Source organism: Crocodylus siamensis, chromosome 3, assembly GCF_052110815.1.
Source record: "Crocodylus siamensis isolate JL-2025a chromosome 3, ASM5211081v1, whole genome shotgun sequence".
Classification (NCBI taxonomy): domain Eukaryota; kingdom Metazoa; phylum Chordata; order Crocodylia; family Crocodylidae; genus Crocodylus; species Crocodylus siamensis.
In genome coordinates, this window is record NC_143397.1 from 25,858,127 (window position 1) to 25,879,672 (window position 21,546).

General features: G+C 45.8%; 1 protein-coding gene across 3 annotated transcripts in view; it reads left to right on the forward strand.

Annotated features, from left to right (window-relative positions):
* The window catches only part of OSMR (oncostatin M receptor), a 133,247-nt gene that overhangs the window by 88,067 nt on the left and 23,634 nt on the right, over positions 1 to 21,546 (forward strand). For all 3 annotated transcript variants that reach the window (XM_090037975.1, XM_090037974.1, XM_090037976.1), the window contains exons 4-6: positions 5,408 to 5,571; positions 9,378 to 9,531; positions 18,783 to 19,058. In XM_090037975.1, coding sequence (XP_089894101.1) covers positions 5,408 to 5,571; positions 9,378 to 9,531; positions 18,783 to 19,058 — 594 coding nt within the window. The remainder of the gene's footprint in view (positions 1 to 5,407; positions 5,572 to 9,377; positions 9,532 to 18,782; positions 19,059 to 21,546) is intronic.

Here is a 21,546-nt window from a genome sequence, read left to right on the forward strand (position 1 = left end):
TGATCCTTGACTCAGTGTCTGTCAGAGAGCTGCAGGCTGGGAGGCTGGTCTTGGGGAGGGGGAGACTGCAGGTTGGGAGGTATCACTGTAGCAGCTGCCAGAAACTGCTGGCCCTCCCACATTTCCATAGCCATGTCTCCCCTTCAAGCACCATGGATCCATGGCCCTTGCCAATACTTGGGGCTCATGGCAGGCAGTGGGGATGTTGCAAGTGGCTGCACTGGGGTCTACAGAAGTTAGCAGAGCTCCAAGTTATTTGGGCTCGAAGGTCACTTAGGGTGTTTTTTTGAGTGGTCACAGGTCAAGTCAGCACCTCCACCTCCTCCAACAGCTCACCAACATTCCCTAAATAGCTCTGCTTCATGCTGGAGCGGCATCTGGGAGTGGGACAGGCAGGAGGCGTTGGGGCTGCTATTGCCGGCTCATGACAGCATGGGGGCAGGGCCCAGGGCAGAGACACCCTCACTCCCTGTAGGCCCCTGTGAAGGGTGCTGGTTCCACGGGCAGGAACATATGAGGACCAGCTCACAGCTCTGCCCTGAGCCCCGGGCCCTGCACTGTAATAATGCCCAGATCCCACTCCCCCACCCATCCTGCTCCTAGACACAGCTCCCCACTTGCCTGCAGCTCCATCCCATCCATCTGGCTACCTACGTGGGTTCTGGCCAGTCTCCATGGAGACCCTTGGATCTCTGGACAGTGATAGCACAGGGCCAGGGCAGAACCACAATCTGTTCCCTGCACAGCCCTGCCCATACAACCGTCTCCCATTGCAGGGATGTATGGACAGCAGATTGTGGCTCTACCCTAACCCCACACTGTCACCACCTTGCAATCTCAGCCCTGGCCCTTCCCTCCTGTCCTGCTCCTAGACACCACTCCCTACTGGCCCCTTGCCCCATCCCAGCCACCTAGCCACGTACCCTGCCTATGTGGGTCCTGCTTGCAGTGGTGGACGTGGGGCAGACGAGCCAGGTCTGGCAGCTATGGCAGTCAGAAGGAGCTGCCACTGTCAGGACGGCTGGGAAGAAGAATCCAGCAGCTGCACTACCTCAGCACTGATGCATGCCCAGGGGTAGTAGCACTGGCTGCACACACCATATTACTGTTGGAATATGCATTTTTCTGCTGTTAAGTATTTTTTACAGCCTCTTGTCCACATCTGTAATTGTGTCTCCTTGGGTGTGGCATTGAGAGGTTGGATGCTGGTGAGGAAGCTCCTGCATGATGTCAGTCATTTGTGTGCTGCAGGGTGGTTGTACAGCAGGTGTCTCGCATCTTCAGGTTGTTTTGATCATTGTATCCTGCTGGCCACAGCTACTCTGATGTCAGGCTGAGCGATGCCAGCCAGCAGGTACACACTGTTTAGGCTTGTAGGCTTCTTCCAATATCTTGTGATGCATCAACAGCTATCAGTCAGTATGGGGTCAAGGTGTTTAGCATGTATAGATCTCCCCCATACAGGACACAGGCAGATTAACACACAGGCCAGTGGGGCCAGGCCCAGGGCCCCCTGCCAATCAGGACCGCCCCCCCCCCCCCCGATGCATGGGCAACACCTTTAATTTTGCAGGTTCCCCACCATGCACCCCTCACTGCTGGTTGATGGAGGGGCCTCACTAGTGGCTCACTTCTCATTGGCAGGGAAGCAAAAGCCACAGTTTTAAACTTGGCACCACTTTTTGCCTCCATGCTGCGGATTGCTGAGGGGCCCTAGGGGCCCTGCTGCTTGGTGCCAACCAGCAGGGAGACAAAAATGGCTTCATGTTTAAAACTAGTTTTTGCTTTTGGTTTTGAATAAAACCGTGGTTTTCATTCTTGCTAGCTCCCCATTTCAGTTGGTGAGCTTAAACAAGATGCTGTTACAAATGCTTGCCTTTCCTTTTGTCTTCATATGTTCTTCATATGAGAGGGTTCAATTAAGGGTGGCTCCAAAAAAACCTGGGTTTGGATAGTGGGGTCCTGGACCGGTGATTTTGAAGTAGTGATTGATCTCATGGTTTTTCAGACGAAAGGCATATCGTTTTTTTGCTGGGTTGGCACATACAGTTTTTCCTTGATTTATGTGGTACATGCATTCCTGGAGAATGGTGCATAAATCAAATTCATATAAAGTGAACCCACTTTATAATGTATCAAATAGGGATAGGTTCTCATGGTGAGGGAGGGAGGGAGTGAGGCTGGGACTAGGGAAGGGGCAGGGCTAGGGGTGCCACTCGGGGCTGCACAAGGGAGCAAAGCAGAGGGAACTGTCAGTGAGTTGGGGGGTGTGGGGGTGGAAGGGCGTAGCTCTTGCTTCAGAATCCAGTTTGGGGGGTGGGGCACGGGGCACAGCGCAGCTTGTCTGGACTCATCCCAGACCCTGCTGCAGCGGCCCCAGGAGCAGCTGGTGCCAGCAGGCTGCAGCTGCTGGGCTGCACCGTACTCTGCCTGCCCCACTCACCCCAGCTCCTGGGCCGTGCTATGCCATGATGCAGGCAGCTGGTGTCAGCTGCTCCCAGGGCCACTGCAGCAGGGGCTGGGGTGAGTGTGGACAAGTGGAGCCCTGGGCAGCACGGGACATGGTGCAGATTGCCCCCAGCCTGCGGCAGCAGCCTGCTGTCATCCCACATGCAAATCTTGGGGCACATGTGCTGGGCTCTTCCTGGGGGGCAACCCCCCTGAGGGCCTACAGCCCTCCCAGGGAGTGCAGAACAGCAAAAGGTGCCGCCCTTTAACCCCTCCGCACTCACTGATGGTTCCTTCCACAGTTAGTGCCAGCCACTCCCAGGGTCGCTGCAGCAGAGGCTCGGGTGAGTGCAGACAAACTGTGCTGTGCCCCGTGCTGCCCAGGGCTCTGCTTGCCCACACTCACCCCAGCCCCTGTTGCAGTAGCCCCAAGAGCAGCTGACACACCAGCTGCCTGCACCACAGCATGACACAGCCCAGGAGTGGGGGTGAGTGGGGCCAGGTGGAGCCGAGGCTCAGGGGGACAGGCTGAGCGCGGTGCAGCTCAGTGGCTGCAGGTGACTGGCAATGGCCACTCCCAGGGCTGCTGCAGCAGGGGCTGGGGTCAGTGGCGCCCTGGCCCCATAGTGAATTATGGGTCTAAAAATTCTCATCACATAAGAACGAATTCACATATACTGAACCCACATAAATTGAGGGAAACCTGTAACTGATTTTTGATGCAGTATGAAGTTAGGCCAGTTAACTCACTTAAGGATTTTCCAACCTGGTCAAAGCTGGTATTTTGGGCTGTTATGCCCAGTTGTCTGCATAGATGAAACGTTTTGTTTCCAAATCAATTGGTTGGTCATTCATACAGATATTATATAAAAACAGTGCGAGTATACTTCCTTAGGGGATACTGTTAATCTGTCACCTCCATTTGCTTTGCTTCCCATCCAGTTTGACAAAAAAGTCTGTTTATGAGCAGAATTCATGACTTTTAGGTTAACAAACAGAGCTCCAGTAATTTGACTTCTCTCAAAACCATCTTCAAAAGGAAGGATGAGGGTATGGACACACTTCCTTCCCAAGCTGTTTCAAAATAGGCATGTTTAAAAAAAAGACAGCAGCTGTTGCATGGACAGGCTGGGATGATACAAATGTAGCGAAACCACTTCAACTTTAATGCTGTAGGAAGCCCTGTTACAGTTAGAGAAGTTCTATTACATTTATATTAATACTGGGGGCTTTTCACATCTGCATATAACAATTACAATGTAACAGCTGCTGCCCTTTTAAAACAGCTCCAAATAGGTATCTGTGTGCACAAGTGGCTATGGCTAATTCACAGTGGAAAGAAAATAGAAACCATCCTTTTTTATGCACATGCAGCGGGATCTCAAAGTATTTCCAGCTGCGCTAGTGAAATACTCCCGGGGCACCACTCATATATCAGGTTTCTCTCAAAATGTAGCTGCTGTTTATCAGATGTTCCTCCTGTTGTTTTGCTCTTTACCGCCTGTAGAACGCAACCTCTTGCTGTGTTGTAAAGGCAGGAGATAAGATGCTGTTTTTTCATGTCTTTCACTGTATCTTAAGATGAGCTTTGATGCAGTTGTTTAATTTTACAGTTCTTTTGGCTTCTTGCCATATCATCCTTGGCAATAAAGCTAACAAAAATGCTAATTTCAATTCCAGTAAGACCTGAAAATTGCTGCTCCCTCTTTAAGTCAGTAAAATTCATTCTTATACTTTGCACTAGCTTATTCTCTAGTAAATTTGAAACCATCACAACAGATTTTGTTTCTTAGCAGCATAAAGCCATTATTCACATTTGTACAGGTCCAAAATAACCAATTGGAGTCCTGGCTCTTGGCAAGGGCTACATGGCTGCTATGGCTAAAGCAGAATTTTTTACTTTTGCATTTCACATACGCTCTCACATTTAGTATGGGAGGCATTGAATGCTGTGTATTTCTGTGTGGTGTAATCACAGCTATAGCTATCTTTTCTCATGGCAATTTTGTTTGTACCAGAAACCATTTTTGATTCTGAAGGAAAGCCAGCCTAAATCTTCCCTAGAATATTGCAATTTACAACCAGGCCTGCTTAAACTTTTCATTAAAATAGTACCAGTGACTGTTTAATAGACCTTGGCTCAAATAAATCCTTTTGTTTTCATGTTGTTCAATCTTGCAGTGCCTTCTACATGAGTCACACATTTGCAAGAAGAAAGGATTACTTCTGAATGGTTAGATATGACAGAACAGAACTTTCCCTCTTGATAGACAGCTGTTATGTCCCATTAGCATTGGTCTAAGGCAGAGTTGCTCAATCTTTTTTACAAGTGGGTCAAACCTTACAGGGAGAAATGGACCAAAGGTAATGTAGAAAAGCACTGGCAGAGCTCTTCATGCACAGTGAGCTGTTAGACATCACCAGGTTTGACTCAGACTCAAGACAGAGCCTGCCCTGATGTGCCAGTGAGCTCAGAGAGTTTATTGTGCAGCAAGGGCTCTAGCAGAAATCATGCAAGAGCCACATCTGGCTTGTGGGTTGTAGACTGAGCACCGGTGATCTAGAGAAGAATCTCAGCTGAATCAGTGCCTAAACTCTCATCTTTAATTTCCCCATACTTTTGCCTTTAGCACCTAGTTTCTTAGAGCAAGGGCACCTTTGTCTGTCTCCAGTAAATTTATCGTTCTCTCTTCTCCTTGGGACAAGAAAACATAATGGCTTCTGGTCAAGTTATGGGATTATCAGAGGACTTTTTCTGAGAGAGAGTGCTACATAGCTGAAATAAAATGCAGTAGGTGCTGGTACCCACTCTGCTGCCTGATTTGCTGGTTATGATGAAAATGGTGTTGGGTCATTTCTATAGTGGCCCCAGTATTCTAATCTGCTGTAACTGAAGCACATTTGATAGATTTCAAGAGGTATGAGCTTTAATGTTTTTGATCCCTCTCCATCCTTTTAGAATCCCATGTATTTCCAGTGACGTTCCTTAATGTTTCCAAGAATTCGACTCTGCAACGTTTGCTGGTAGAATGGGATGTTAGTGACTCAGCACATGAGTCTGAACAAGAGATGGTATTTGAAATTCAAGTCAGTCAAACAGAAGAAAAGAATGTTGTTTGGACGGTAAGTATCTCCCCAAGCAGAAATCCTTCAAATGTCTTCATATATGTTTACATATAGCTTTTTCATAAAGCTTGTCATATATGACATGTATTTCCAAGGCTGCACTAGAAACACTTGCATATTTTACTCTCTACCAGTGTCTGATTAACGTAGAAAAGTTATCTTGAGTTTCTGTGAAAACTAACATTTATTGACGCATCTTGATAGACTGGGGTCTAAAGCAGTTACTAAGGTTTCTCCCCAGTGACTGATTGTACATTGCCCCAGCCATCATTATTCTTTGTACATTGCCCCAGCCATCATTATTCTTTTCTCTAGACCCCCAGGTTACTGGCTCTTGTCATAGTCACTAACCTCCTGGCTGAAAAAGACAAAATTTAATTTCCCTAAAAGTGTGATATTTGTCATAGCATCTTCAAGAGACAGGAATGGGAAATAAGGTTTTCTTCATAAGCATAGCTAAGCCATCAAGTGTAACTTGATTGTGCATTTTATTTCTATTTTCTTCTAATCACCTGACTGTAGATGCTTTCAACATTGGGGAAGGAACAAGTATATTCCATAGCAGTAGATACCACTGCTGCATATGATGGGCTACCAGAATCCAAGGAATTATGTAATTTTTTAGCATGTGTGGTCTTTTACTGTGTTCTCCTGAAAACTGACATGCACAAGATGTATATAATTTTAAAAAATAGCTTGATATTGCTGCCAAGCTTTTGCTCCAAATCAGCAGATAAATCACCAATTAAAATGGCATGAAAGAAGTGTGTTCCAGAAATGTTTTAGCAAAAATAATGTACACGAAACCTGAACTCTTTAGGGATATCATGGGTTTTGAAACCATTTGCTGATTGAAATATGGGAGAATTTTAAATACTGATATCAAAACCTAGAAAAATTAGGATTGATTGAACTGTATGCCCACTGTAATACTCAAGAAAACCACTGTATTTAGGTTCTGGATTGAAAAATGGATATTTAGGCTGTTATTTTTAGTATATTCATTTTTGACCTGATTCTCTTCTGACTGATTAAGACATGAGTAAGTCAACAGGAGCAGAGTCTGAACAACGCTGATCACTGAAAATCCCCCCTCCCCCACACTACAAAGGTGTCAAACATATGGCATGTGTGTTGGATCCACCCCCCCAGAGCCATGCCATCTGGTGCACAGACCCCTAGAACAGCTGGGATTTCAGCAGTAGGGATTAATGCCTGCGACTCCATGAACCTACACAGGGAGTTGGGTAGGCTAACTCAACTGTTGCTTGCCCTGCTGGCAAAATCCTGGGCCCTGTTGGAAAGTACCAGCAGCAGCTCAGAAAGCCACCAGTGCTCATGCCATTGCTGCTCATGCTGCTGCCACTTCCCATCAACTTTAGTAGTGGTAGGACTTTGCCCATTGGGTCTCAACAAGGCCAAATGCTCCCCAGAGCTCCCAAGCTGGACATGGTTCACAGATTAGCATTTGTCCCTTTCAAGATTGATAGCTTTAGTCTTTCATTAATGTTCTTATACAACAACATTTTCCCTTGCAAATAAAATCCCACAACTCTGATCCTGTACTGTGCAGCAAAAGTTTACTGATTTTGGTTCCTTTCATGTTTTCCCCAGAATGGGTTTTGCCTTGTGTGCATCTTGAAAAAATAAGTGATTAATGCCAAGAAAATAAATAGCCTTAATTAAGATTATGCTAATGTATTATCTGGAAACAGACTTGAAGTCCAGTAAGTCTACCAATAATAATTCTAATGTTTTAGTGTCCAGTAAATACCCTTCTGTGCTATCTTTATTTAAAATGTAACAGTCATTACACTTATGTAAACTTAGTTACTGCATTTTAGTCTCAAGTCAAATTGCCACTGAATTTAATAGAGACGAATACAAGAGGTCATTATGTACTGTGCCCATTATGCATAGTACATAAGCTAGTCCAGAGAGCTTGCACCTCTCTTTTATTTTGTATCGTCTTTTTTTTCTAAGCAGGAGGATACATTTAGTACAAGGAAATTACCTGAAATGGTTTGTGCTCTTCCTTCCTGGTTCTTGCTGGGTTTGGGAGGCACTTCTATGCTGCAGTTGCATGGAATTGCATGGAGCTGGAGAAATGTACTGCGCGGATACATTCCTTCAGCAACATCTATATGGTTAGACAGAGCTTCCAGTTAGTCTGGGTTTCACTGACATGGGACTTTGGCCAGAATATATCCCCACTCACAGGGGGCACAGGCAGTAGAGCTGTGGAAAATTTCACCGAGTGTTTCATTTCAAAACTGTTTCGACGCATTTTGAGCTCGAAACAGTGAAATTAAAACAAAACAAAAAGTTTCAAAACAGCTGCAAAATGAAATGAGGGCACTCTAAATGTTTTGAAAGTTTTGAAAAGTTTTGAGTTTCAAAGCAGCCCAGTGGCAGAAGGCAGGGGAGAGCCAAGGCTGCGCTCCAAGCAGCTCTGCAGCCCCATGGAGCTCAGCCCGATGGTGGGAGGCGGAGTGCAGCCATGGCTCTCCCCGCCTCCCACTGCCAGGCTGTGTTCTGAGCAGCTCTGTAGGCCCATGGAGCTCAGCCCAGCAATGGGAGGTGGGGAGAGCCAGTGCTGTGCACCGGATGACAGGAGGCTGCCGCTGCTGCCTGGGGCCAACCCGTGCCCAGTGCTGGTCCCAGTTGGCAGTGGCAGCCTCCTGTCATCCAGTGCAGATCTGGGGACCTGCACCCCTGGGAGGAGTCCGGTGCAACCTCATAGCCTTTCTGGATGACAGGAGGATGCTGCTGCTGCTGCTGCTGCCTGGGGTCAGTGGCAGCACCAGTCTTCTCCGGTGCTGGGTGTGGGCTGCGTCCAGTGTTTCCAGGTGGCAGCAGCAGCCTCCTGTGATCCAGTGCAGATCCAGGGGCCCACACCCCCAGGATGAGTCCGGCACAGCCCTGCAGCCCTCCTGGGGGTGCAGATCCCTGGATCTGTGCTCCGGATGACAGGAGGCTGCCGCTGCCAGCAAGTGTCATGAGTTTTGCTTTGAACAGGTTGCGGTGCAGTTTCCCAGAAACCTTTACACTTGTCTCCTTGAAACCTGGCAGACTCCATGCCCATAGAATGGGCTACCATCCCTGCTATTTCCATCCAAATCAGGCAAGAAAAGGCAAGCTTTAGGTATTTGCATGATTCCCTGTTATAGCCTATGGGCGAAACGTGTTAAAACAGTGAAACGGTTTTGACGAAATGAAACAGAACAGTGCTTTGAAATGAAACTAAATGACAAAATGAAACACTGTCCCTTCGAAATGGTGAAACAGACATTGAAACAAAACAATGGTGTTTCTCACAGGCCTAGCAGGCAGGAACAAGGCCCTGTGCTTGGGATCTGCTGCCAAATGGAGATCAGCCTGAATCTGGCACTTTTTGATCACTGTTTATTGTCTTTCCCTTGTATACAGCCTTAACTAACAACTTGCAAATGATTCCTAAGTATAGAGCTCTTTGTGTTCATCATTTCCTTTTCTATTGTTTATTTTAGGACATCTTTTCCTTCTAGCTTTCCAAGTGAACTAAGAAAATATGAATATATATTTTTGATTATTTTATTACAACATCCATACTGTAGTAGTATTATCATCTTATTTACTTTCTGAAAAGTACAGTGAAACATAAAACCATACCTCCAACCGCACAAAAAGTACACCTAGAAAACCATGAAGTGGCGGTATAGAACCAGAAATCCATAAACCCTCAGGTTATCAGACAAGGATCACATGTGCAACCATGCGCTTTAAGAGCTACTTAAGTAACCTACTTAACTGTTTGTTTCTAGGAGTATTACAACACAACCCTCAGTAAATTAAATAAACCTCTATTTTGGAGCTGGGATTCAGAGTTACCTTTGGAATGTGCATCTCACTCGGTCAGAATCAGGAGCAAGGTTGCTGAAGTCTGGAGTCCCTGGAGTTCATGGAAGACTGTACTGGGTAAGCAAAGCCATACTTCAAAAGATTTACTAATTTAATGCTGTGTTTAAATTTGCTAGTGGAAAGCCATAAGCAATGGAATCAGTATTTGGAACAGCTATACAATATCAATAGCATATTCTGGAACGTACCACTGACACTTGCTGAATATTTTCATGTAATCCCTAAGGCAAGTTATAGAACTTTCAAATATAGTATCATCTCCGTATAAAAGTGTAGGCAGTGAATTAAAAACAACAGACATAATATTACTGTATCGTAGTGCAGAGGACATATAACTTATTGGTTAGTACAGGGAATCCTAGGGATCTGACTTTGAACTTCTTTTTCTGGCTCTGTCACTGATATGCTACTTGGCTTTGGGCAAGTTGTTTCTTCTTATACCTTAGTTTAGCCAGTTGTAGAATGGATAAATTAAAGCTTGCCTGCCTTATTGGAGTTTGTTGGGACTGAATTTATTTTATATAGTGCTTTAAGATACAAGGATGAAAGCTGCTGTACAATTGCAAAGTATAAGAGAGAAGAAAGCCTACTTACTAATAAAGATCCTTCCACAATAGTTTATTGCCAGAGATCCTGGTTTTCTGTTTAAAAATCTGAAATTCTCTGATTTAAAAACCCTCAAATCCACAGTTTTCCATGATTAAAATGAAACATGACTACATATATAGATATCAGTTGAACACCATGTTTTATTGATTATATTTACAATTTTAAAGCAGTTTAGATGACTACCAGTACTTCAGTCATTATAATAAAACAAATTTTAAATATCTATATATTTTGGTGTTTGATTTTGTTTTTTTTACCATGGAAAATCAGAGCTCCCCCTGCCCCTTTCACTCACCAGGACGCAGGTCCAGATGCTGCTGTTTCTCCCACTGCTTTGTGGTGCTGAGCAGCCCTGATATGCTGGTGCCCTATTCCTGCCCATACCATTGCCCCTTGCTCCCAAGCGACACGCCCCCCAGCTCTGCTGGTGCCACTCACTCCCAACCCACAGCCCCCCTGCCCCTCCCTTCCCCTCCCCTCCCCCTGCCCCACCAGTGCTTCTCATCCCCAAGCCAGAACACCCCCCCACTCTGCCAGTGCCCCACACACCCAACCCACAGCCCCCACCATCCCCAGCCCTGCCAGTACCCTTCACTCCCAACCCACAGCCCCTTGGCATCCTCTAGCTGCCTGCAGCATGGCCCAACCAGAGTTGTGCTCCCTTGCCATGCTGCAGCCCCAGCCCCAGCCCCAGCTAGCAGCACAGAGCAATGTATGGTGCCCCAGCCACTGTCTGTGCCATGAAGCTCCTCGCCACCTCCACAGTACCACTGCCCTTCCACTGCTGCAGAGCTGGGCTCACTGGCAGCACCAAGTGCTACCTCAACCCTCCTGCTCCACTGCAGCCCTAGCACGTAGACTCCTTCCCCCAGTGCTGCCTAGCACCTGCCTTATGCCCCTACCCATCCCTTCCATGTACACGCACACATGCCCCACCCTCACAGCCCGCCAGGCTCTCCAACCCCATGTGCCACCCACAATAGACTTACCTGTATCCAGCTGCCAGGGCTGCTCCCACCACACTATCTGGCTGTATGTTGGCCATGAGTGTGTGAGCATGCACATGCACATGCATGTGGTACTCCCTGCCTCCAATCACCCTCTCCCTGCTCCCACAGCTCCAAGCAGACCCTTGCAGGCTGGAAGGCTGCCAGCCTGCAAGGGGAAACCCATGGTTTCCTACAGTTTTCTCCTTTAAAAGAGAAAATCTGCATTTTTCCTCAGCAATTGGAAAATGCAGATGCCTGTTTATTACCATCAGATGAACTATTGATCTCATAGAACTGAAATGGAAAACGGATCTGGGTATGGAATTCCCCCATGGGGGCTTAGTTTTGCAAACTTTATGCACATCATTTAGGACAAGAGAATTATGACATCAATAACTGGAATCACATTTAAAAGAATTTTTACTCTGTTTACTGTCTGTCCAGGAGAACCGCTCACTTGTAGTTGGGGGCTCCAGGCTTCTCTGTCTTCTGCCTTTTCTTCAGCTGTTGGGGTGTGGGACCTGGAGAGAGGCAGACAATGGCGGTTGCAGCTCAGCTCCAGGCACCAGCCCTGTAAAGCTTCCTTTTCTTTTGGCAGAGTTGGGCCAGTTCCACCTCTGGCCTGACCCTGCGTGCCCATCTAATTTGACATGCCACGTCCAAGGCCCTGCATGCAGCATGTTGTGCCCAAGGCCACAGAGTGGGTCTGACCTGATGCATTGGGTCCAGCTCTCTATCCTTAAAAAAAAACAAGCAAAAGCTAAGATCTTGCAATTTCTAAGAGGTATCTGGAGTCTAAAAAGGCTGAGAACTACTCTTTTACATTGTGCAAACAGAGCACCACATCCAACCCAGTGGAATTCAGGATAACTATAAATGTTTTTGATAGACAATGCATGTCCTTCCTTTTTCCCTGCTTGGCCTACTTGAACAAATTATAATTTTCCTTAGGACAGTTGTGGGAGCAATAAGACTAGCACATGAGTGCAGGAGTCAGCCACATCCTATAGATAAACTCCCATAATTAATTTCTGTTGTTAACACTCAAACTCTTACCTATGACTACATGTAAATATTTGTGCATAGTGATTATAACCTGGAATATGGTGGAACATGCATCTCCTTTCCTAGTGCACATAATCTATCATGATGGATTAGACAGATTCAACAGATAAGTCAGTTTCTCTGGCTAGAAGTCATTCTAGCAGAGCTCAGTACCATCTCAGGACCACTTAGGTCATTGGTAGAGGTAAAGGTTATCCATTGCAGCCAACTTCATCTCCACTTGTCTTGACTCTGTTTTGCTGCTGGACCTTCATGAAAGATACCAAGAGTATGTGGCCAAGTCAGCACAAATCTTCCTCTCTGTAATCCATTTTACACCCAAATGCATTTTTTTTCATTTCACCATACATCCTCAATATTCTTCAAAAGTTGTGAGGAAGTAGCTACACAGCAGGTGTGGACAAACTGTGAGCTGTAACTGCAATCCTACACATGGGGAGATCATTGCATAATGAACTGGTCCAACAAATAAGTGATGGAGTTCAGGATGACTGAGTAGTCCTTTTTAGGATGACAGGCATACCTCCTTAGTCTGAGGATGGGTCTGGAAAAAGTGCCCTAAACATTTATCTTTTACATTTGCAGCAGAGTTGTCCCTTTATAGCAGTTAAAATAATGAAATGTGTCTGTCAGAGCACTGCAATGTGGAACACAGAGAGATGTGTGGACAGGGATATTTCCCATCTGCCAGAACTGCACTGAGTGGCAAAGAATTAGGTGCAGAATCCAGAATGCAGCACTTATTGACATTTGTTTTGCAGACAAAAGTCTGTTTAGGGAGTCTGAAACAGGCTTCATCTTCCCTTGGAGTTGCTGCTGCATAGGAAATATTAGAGAAATTCAATAAGCGGCAATAGATATTGCCAGAAACTTCTATCTAAATGGTTTGGCCCAACAAATTCACTGTAATACTTACACAATTATATGATCGGGTCATGCCAAGATTGATGGAAGGTAGAAATATCTCCAATCCATTTTCAGTAAAACAGTGTAAGAGTGGTTTTCAGCCTTTTTCGACTCCAGATACCTCTCAGAAATTGCCAGCTTTTAGCTTTTGCTCGGTTTTTTTTTGGTGGAGAAATAAGTCTTCTGTCCCAAAAAACTCAACCCCCCGCAACCTACAACAGAGCAGAATTAAGTGTTTATGAGGTATAATTCTGACCTCTTTACTATCTGCCTGATGACAACCTACTGTAGAACATTTCCATCTAGATTGTGTGAGAAATCTAAAGAACCTAGGATGGTAATATAGAGCCTGAAATATTGAACTCCCCCAGTAATAGGGTGACCATATGGAACAGTGTAAAGTCCTGGACACTGTCACTCCCCTTTTGCCCCCATCCCTTCACAAGCGTGCAAGTCAGCAACACTGTTGCAGGCAGAGGCAGGGGCTCGGCAGCGTGGTCCAGCTCTGGTATTACTATTCAGGCAGATAAGGGAGTCAGTGGCTTGTTAGTGACCCATTATTTTTTAATTCACAGGTGTTAATCATCTCCCCTTTTAATGGTCATTCCACTAATCAAGCTAACCTATTTTAGGACAATTTTGCTGTCTGCTAGGGCTTCCTATTTCACAGCTCCTGCCACTCCACCTCCCCACCCCATGCTTGCACCCTATGTCTGGGATGCTCGTTTTAATTTTCATTAAAATTAATTGGCATCTGAAATCCGAGACTGTCCCAGCAAAACTATGGTCACCATACTCAACAAGCAAATATGCCAGACAGAAATACTATTATTACAGAGGAACAACAAAGATAGTCTGGCCGTGTCATTAAAATGTTTAGAACTGACTTACCAAGAAACTCCTTTATGGAGAATGCTGCTCAGGGATACTCCCACGGTGGGCTATAGAAAAGACAGGAGGATTCCTTAAAAACAATCTTAAATCAATGTTCAAAGCTAACAACTAAGGGCATTTGTACATGTGCTGCAGTGTATGTATAAGTGGCGAAATGCGCATCAGCGCTGAGAAAATGGTGGCAGCAGGCTTTTGGACTAAAACACCTTCAAGGTGTTTTGGGGGCAGGGCACCTTCAAGGTGTTTTAGTTCAAAAGTGCACTGCTGCCATTTTCTGTGCGCTGATGCACATTTTGCCACTTACACAACTGCATGCGATGTAGCACAGCGTGCGCCAACTCACATGCAGATCTGTGGATCTCCTGTGCATCACAGGGCAAAAAGGTGGTATGTGTATAAATGCCCTAAAAACCCACAAAGAGAAGACATGGTGCAAAATGGTCCACAATGACACTATTGACTTTGAGATCCAACACATCATGGATGCAGAGCGCAAGCACTTAAAACAGAAGGTTTTTTTAAATATTCTAGGCAAATATCAGACTTACCAGCCATCAAAGAGCCAATCATTGACTGCTACAGTATTAAATGCAGTTTTCTTTGACTAGGAAGGACAACATCCATATGTTTCAAATAATATTTCAGTCCATCAGCCTCACAGGGTTTCTGTGTCACTGCTTAAGTCATAGCTTTTCTGGTTTTTTTAGTTCCTTCTGTTTATTTCCCATATTCCTAGCATTAGTGTTTGGCTTACATGAAGGTCTTGGGAATCTGGTAGCAAGAAAGACTTCTAGTTTCAAAGTAAAGCAGGGGCAGGCAATTATTTCCGGTGGAGGGCTGTTGAATGAGGTTTGGTGTGCATTCGAGGACCACATGGGGTAGCCTTGTGCCTTGACAATTGCCCTTCCTTTTGTTGCCATCTTGGGACTGAAAGTCCCATCCCTAACCCCTGACTTTTGCCACCAGAAGTCCCTCCCCTTGCCCCCCAGAAGTACTCCTGGGGGGTGGGGGGGAGGTTGTCATTTTAGAACCAGAAAAAAACAAATCATATGCTACAAGATAAACACCTGTATTTTAATGTTATTATAAAAAATATTTTTGTCATAATTTGTGTTTGCATATTGTATATACAGGTGATTGTATAATAACTTAAAATACATTTTTAGTCTTTATATTGTGTGGGGGGTGTGTTTGGGGGTGTGTGTGTTGGTATGGTGGAGTGTGGGATGTGTGTGTGCATGTACCATGGGGTGTGGGCTGTGGGGACGTGTGTGTATGGTGGGGTGTGGTGTGTGTGTGTATAGTGGAGTGGGGGGGGTGTATGGTGAAGCATGGGGGGTTTTTGTGTGTATGGCAGGGTGTATATATGGTGGGGCATGGGAGATTTGTGTATGTATGATGGAGTATGGGGGATGTGGTGGGGAGTGGGTATATGGTGGGGTGTGGGTGGGATGTGTGTTTATGTTGGGTGTGCGGGTGTGTGTGTCTGTGGTGGGGTGCAGGGGGTGAGGTGTGTGGTGGTGTGTATGTGTGTATGGAGGGCTGTGGGGGCTATGTATATGGTGCTGTGTGTATATAGTGTGGTGTCTGTGTGTGGTGGTGTGTGTGTTGGGGTGTGTGTGTGTCTAGGGGGCATAGGGTATGTTGGAGGCCGTGTATATGTGGGGGTTGTGGGGACAGGGGGTGTGTATGTGGTGTTTGTGGGGTGTGAGGGAGGGTGGGGGAGTGTGGGGACCTCTCCCCACACTCCCCCTATGGTGCAGCAGCAGGTGGGGGTGTTTGGATGCTGGTGCCCAGCTCTGGCGCAGGTCCTGCCACGTTGTCTCTACTGCTGGCATTCCCTGCACTTGGGCGGCACGGGAGGGAAGCCCCAGGCACTGGAGCCACTGCCTTCCCCACCCCAGTTGGCTCCAGCGCCTGGGGCTTCTCTCCTGTGCTGTGCCAGTGTGGGGAGCACCTGTGATAGAGAGAGCCCAGTGGGGGCTACACTCCTTGCCACAATGAGCAGTGCTGGCCAGAGCCAGACACCAGTGCCAAACACAAGCACCCAGAGTGCCCCCACCTACTGCTGCTGCTGCTGCTCCCTGCCGTGGCTGCACCCCATGATGGGGAGTGTAGGGGTTCCCCCCATCACCCCTCCTCACACCCACATGGTGCCCACCTGAGCTCCAGCTACAGCCACCCCCCTGGGTGCAGACTCTGCACCCCTGCCCTCTCCAGTGCCCTACCTGCTGCTCGGAGCAAGCAGGAGCCTGCAGCAGTGGCAACCCCACCCAGGAGCTGCTGCTGGCCAGGTCGGGCTGTTCTACCCACGAGAGTGGTAGTGAAGTGCAATATGGTACATTGGGAAGTGTGGGTGGAAGGGCCGGTTGGGGTGCAATTCTTTGTTGGGTTTCACAGGCTGACGGAAGTGCCTAGTGGGCCGGATTTGGCCCGTGGGCTGTATTTTGCTCACCCTTGAAGTAAAAGTTCCTACTAAAGGAAATCAATCATTTATATGCTGAATTAGTTCATTACAAGATCATGTGCTATAAAATGTTTTATTTTATGGGACCATTTTGATGCTATTAATCCATATTATACTAAGTCATGTATATAAAATATGTTCAGTTTTCATTTCAGTAAAATTGTGCATTTTATTCCTGTCCATAATACAGGTAACTTGTACAACTCCCGGATCATTAAATTCTGAAGATAATTTTAGCCTTGCTTTGTGGCATATTAATAATATCCTTAGTCATGCTGATATAGCATGATTGTAAGTCATATTATTTCCACTGAAGGCTGATTTGTTCTTTTTGGCTAGGGTCATTGTCAGAAAAATTATAGATTTTGCTTACTCTTTTGAAATGTCATTCCGAACGTTAACAATTTTTGTTTGTGCTACAGTTTCATCAGTTTTAAGAATATGGGGTATAAACAAGCCACCTAGGATTTTTGCTTAATCAGGCACTAATGTACAGGTATTGATTAAGAATCAGAAGTTACTAATGTTTGTATTTCACACTATAGCAAGATTTCTCCAGTGCAAAATTATTGATTTTGATTGTATTTATGAAATGCAACTTGAAGAGATGGAAGTCTCTCCAAATCTGAGGTGGTAGAAGGTTTTTACTATAAGGTTGCTGGAGTAGAGATGTACAAAGCTTGAGGAGGAACAGGATTCACCCCTTAACTTTGCATCTGATTTTAAAAAACTGTAACCTTAATTTATAATTCAGATATTTTATCTTTTTAAATTTACTTTTGTAGGAAGGAGTAAGTGTGAAACTGGGTATTTAAACTACTGGATTCAAATATGGGTTTTTAGAGTGTTGATACAGTTTTATAACCTCAAAACTTCAGCTTATAAGGACATTAGGAGCAAGAGAACTATTTATATAACTTTGTGATGAACTCCTGCAAGCTGTATTATTAATAACACAGGAAGAGGAGAACAACTGTGTATTGAAATAAAACCGCAGAGAACAACCTTCCCAGATTACAACAGATTGTCCACTAGAACAGCATGTTTCTGAGTGAACTAAAATTATTTTTAAAAACTATAAATCTTTCAGAAGAAAAATGTGCTAAACACTGAACTCTGCCCTGATTTGGATGAGCAACGGTCCTGCATGGTTATAGATGCCAGAGTTAGCATCATACATAGCAGAAGCAGCACAGAGCCTTGAACATGGAGTTTGGTAAACAAAAAGGCTTTCAAAGTCACTTTTTAATCATAAAATCATAGGGTTGGAAGAGACTTCAAGGATATGGTTTAAATCCCTGCACAAATGCAGGAATTGTACTCCTAAATCATTCCTGGTCAGTGCAAAAAAATTCCTCTGTCTCATTAGATTCAAGCTATGAGAAATTCAGTGGCAGGGATCAGTTGACAACACCAATTCCTGGCCATTCAGAACTAAATATTCATACCTACCAACTCAATTCACTTCTAAAATACCACATGTAAAGTCTGCATTAGATGCCTCATTAAGATTAATAGGAATCTTGAAACATTTAATTGGATTCTTGCCCAGGCCCTCAGGAATAAAATTCAACCCAGTGCAAAGGCTGAAATCTTAAGGGTATAAACAGGACTTAGGTAGTGCTTAGAGCTCATTCCCATTTCTGAATGGGGAAAATATCACTAGAGATTTTGCAAATGGACATTTGCATGTGGACTATAGGTAGGCAATTAGTAAATACGTATTTACGGCCCCTTGCCCATGTTAGACGTAAGATGTGATTAACCAGTTAATCAGGTTTTAAGCTGTTACCTGGCCACACATTCATGCAATTAATAGCATAATAAAACAAGAAATAACCTACCAAGTTATTGCACAAAAAGTGTGTAGTGGCTGGTTCCTATCATGCCATTAGTTGCATGTGTGGCCAGGTTGGGGCTCTCAGCTGTGGGGTGTGCTTCCGCAGCTGAAAGCCCAGAGCAGTTGATGGGGCTCCCAGTCCAGTGGGAGCATGGTGAGTCTCTGTGTCTGGAAGCCCCATCAGCTGACAGGGCTTCAATTGTCAGAGCTTGCTACTTGGTGGTGCAGGATCATGAACCCAACCTCCCCCTGCACAAGCAATAAGATATGAATGGATTGGATCTGATGTTAGATCCCACAGTTGCACCTCCTGCCATGCATGTGTCCACTTGTGAGGATCCTGCATCAGATCCCATTGCTCATCTATCAGGGGCATAAATGCCCAGTTTGTATTTAGAGTTGCAGGTGCCTGAAGTGCCCTTTTGAGAACATTGCCTTTAGTGCTTTCCCTGTTTGAAGGAGTAACTTGTTCAAAACTCTTTCACTGTATAAAGAAAGAACCTTCAAATTAAATGGTTTATTCTATTGTATCTTGCAGGCCTAGATACTTCAGACGATAATGAACCACTCATCTTTCCAGAAGACAAAGTTGTACAAGAAGGATCCAATTTTACTTTTTGTTGTATCGGAGGCAAAAATCAAAAGGTTAAGACAATAATAATCGACACTAGCTACCCGGTCTCAACCCCAAAACGAACCATAGTGAGGACTATAAATAAAGTGACACTTGGAGCAGCAGGTGGTCAGGCAATTGCATGTACTTTTGCTGGTCCCGGATACAAAAACCACATTGGAACACTTCTCCATGTGGGCAGTAAGTGAATGCTTTGCTTTGGTCCCTTTTTCTGTTGCTGCTAATATGTGAGAGACTAAAAAAGTGCTTGTAAAGTGCAAAGGCTAGACAATTATTTCAGGGGTAGGCAGTTATTTCAGTGGAGGGCTGCTTAACAAGGTTTGATGAGCTGTTGAGGTCCACAGGTGCCCCTAGTCACCACCTTGAGACTGGAAGTCCCACCCTTAACCCCTGACCTTTGCCACTGGAAGTTGCTCCCCTTGCCCCCTGGAAGTACTTCTTTTGGGTGGGGTGGGGGAGTTGCCATCTTAGAACAAAAAGACCCCAAATCATACACTAAAAGTCAAACACCTACTATAACGTATTTTGATTTTCTTATAAAAATATGTTATCATGATTTGTGTTTGCGTAGTGTATATAGAGTGATTGTATAATAGTTCAAAATAAATTCTTAATCTTGTGTATTGTGTGTGGTGGGGGGTGTTCATGGTGGGTGTGTGTGGTGGGGTTTGTGTGGGGAGAGGTGTGGGGGAAGTCTGTGAGGGGGTGTGGCTGTGTGGGGGACACAGGGTGTGTTGAGGAGTTGTGTAGCATTTGTGGGATGTGGGTGTTTGGTTCTGGAACACACTGTCCTCTCATGCAGTCAACACAGGCAACACTGCAGAGTGTGTGCTTGTCTGTGGGGCATTTTTGGGGTGGGAGGGAGGGTGGGAGGGGTGTGGGACCCCCCCCACTCCTTCCATGGCACAGAAGCAGGTGGGGGGGTGCTTGAGGTGCTGGTGGCTGGCCCTGGCCCTGCTGCACATTGCAGCAAGAAGCGCAGCCCCCACCGGGCAGTCTCTGTTGCTGGCACTCCCTGCACTTGTGCGGCATGGGAGGGAAGCCCCAGGCACTGGAGCCGGCGGCCTTCCCCACTTCAGTGCCTGGTGCTTCCCTCTTGTGCTGCACAAGTGCACTGCTGGCAATACAGATGGCCTGGTGGGGACTGCGACCCTCGCTGCGATGTGCAGTGCTGGCTAGAGCCAGGCACCAATGCCTCTGCCTGCTGCTGTCCCCGCTGCTTGCCAGGGCTGTGAGCCATGAGGGTAGTGTGTAATCCCTGCCCCCCCACACCCACAACCTGCCCAACTGAGCTCCACACTGCCACTGCCCCTCCTGGGGGCAGGCTCCACACTACTGCCAGCCCCAGCCCCACACTTCACGCTCCCACTCAGCTGCAGCCCTGCCTCCTCCCCCTGCTTCCCTACCTGGTGCCTGGAGGGAGCGGGATGCCAGGGAAGCTTGCAGCAGCAGCCCTATGTGGCACTCGCGGGGCCAGGCCCTTCCGCCCTTGAGGATGGGAGCGAGGTGTAATAGGGTACGTTGTGGGTGGGTGTAGACGTGTTTTGTCCGCCCTTGGGCTAGACCCTCACCCATTATAAATCTGTTTTGCTCTGTTAGGTTTGATCTAGCTCTGCTTATTTTCGTCAGATACAGATTTTGCCGCAAATATTTGCATTTAATTCCAGAAAAGAAAGATTTATTTTCAGAGCTTAAAAAACTAGGGTTATTTAACCTGGAGAAGACTGAGGGGTGATTTATTAACAGTCATCAAATACCTGAAGGGTGATTACAGAGAGGATGGAAATGAGGTTTATCAGTGGCTGTAGGGGACAGAACTAGGAACAATGGACTCATGCTGCAGCAGTAGAAATTTAGGCTGGAAATTAAGAGGAAATTCTGACTATAAGGGTGATCAAGCATTGGGAAAGGCTTCCTGGAGAAGTTGTGGAATCTTCATCCTTGAAAGCTTTCAAAAGCAGGTTATACAGACACTTGGCTGGGATGGTTTAGTCCAGGGATGATCCTGTCTTGAGCAGGGGGCTGAACTAGATGACCTCATGAAGTCACTTTCAGCCCTACTTTTTATGATCTTAAATATATTGATACTTATTAGGTTTACCCTAAATGGGTAGCAAGTTTACATGAAAACGTTTAAGAGTTTTATAGATTAATAATTCTAGGACATCATAATAAATGCGGGCAGTTAAGAGTTTAACTTAATTGTCTGAATGTGCACAATCAAAAATAAAACACAACTTTTTCCCCTTCTCAAAGCACGTGATCTTTTAGATGAATATTTAATTAATTTTACCTCACCACAATCCAAACATTTTGATTGTCTTTGTAACTATAGTTGTAGTGGGTCTGCTTTCTTCTCTGACAGTGGTCAGCAAGGCTTTTCAGCAGAGGGCCAGATCAACCTCGCCCAGGTTGGAGGCAGGCCACGGTGCAGTGCAGGTGGCTACAGGGGGTGGCTTTGCCCATGCCATGCATTCAGGCAGCCAGCCAGATTAGAAGCTTCACTGGCCAGATCCAATGGCTCTACAGTCCAACTCCACCCTGCAGGCTATATGTTGCCAAGCCCTGCTCAATGATGCAGTCCTTTCCTAAGTACAGTAGAGATGATAATGCCTATAATAGACCAGTTTCTTACATGTTAATGATTCCTAGTGTATGAACTAAAAGT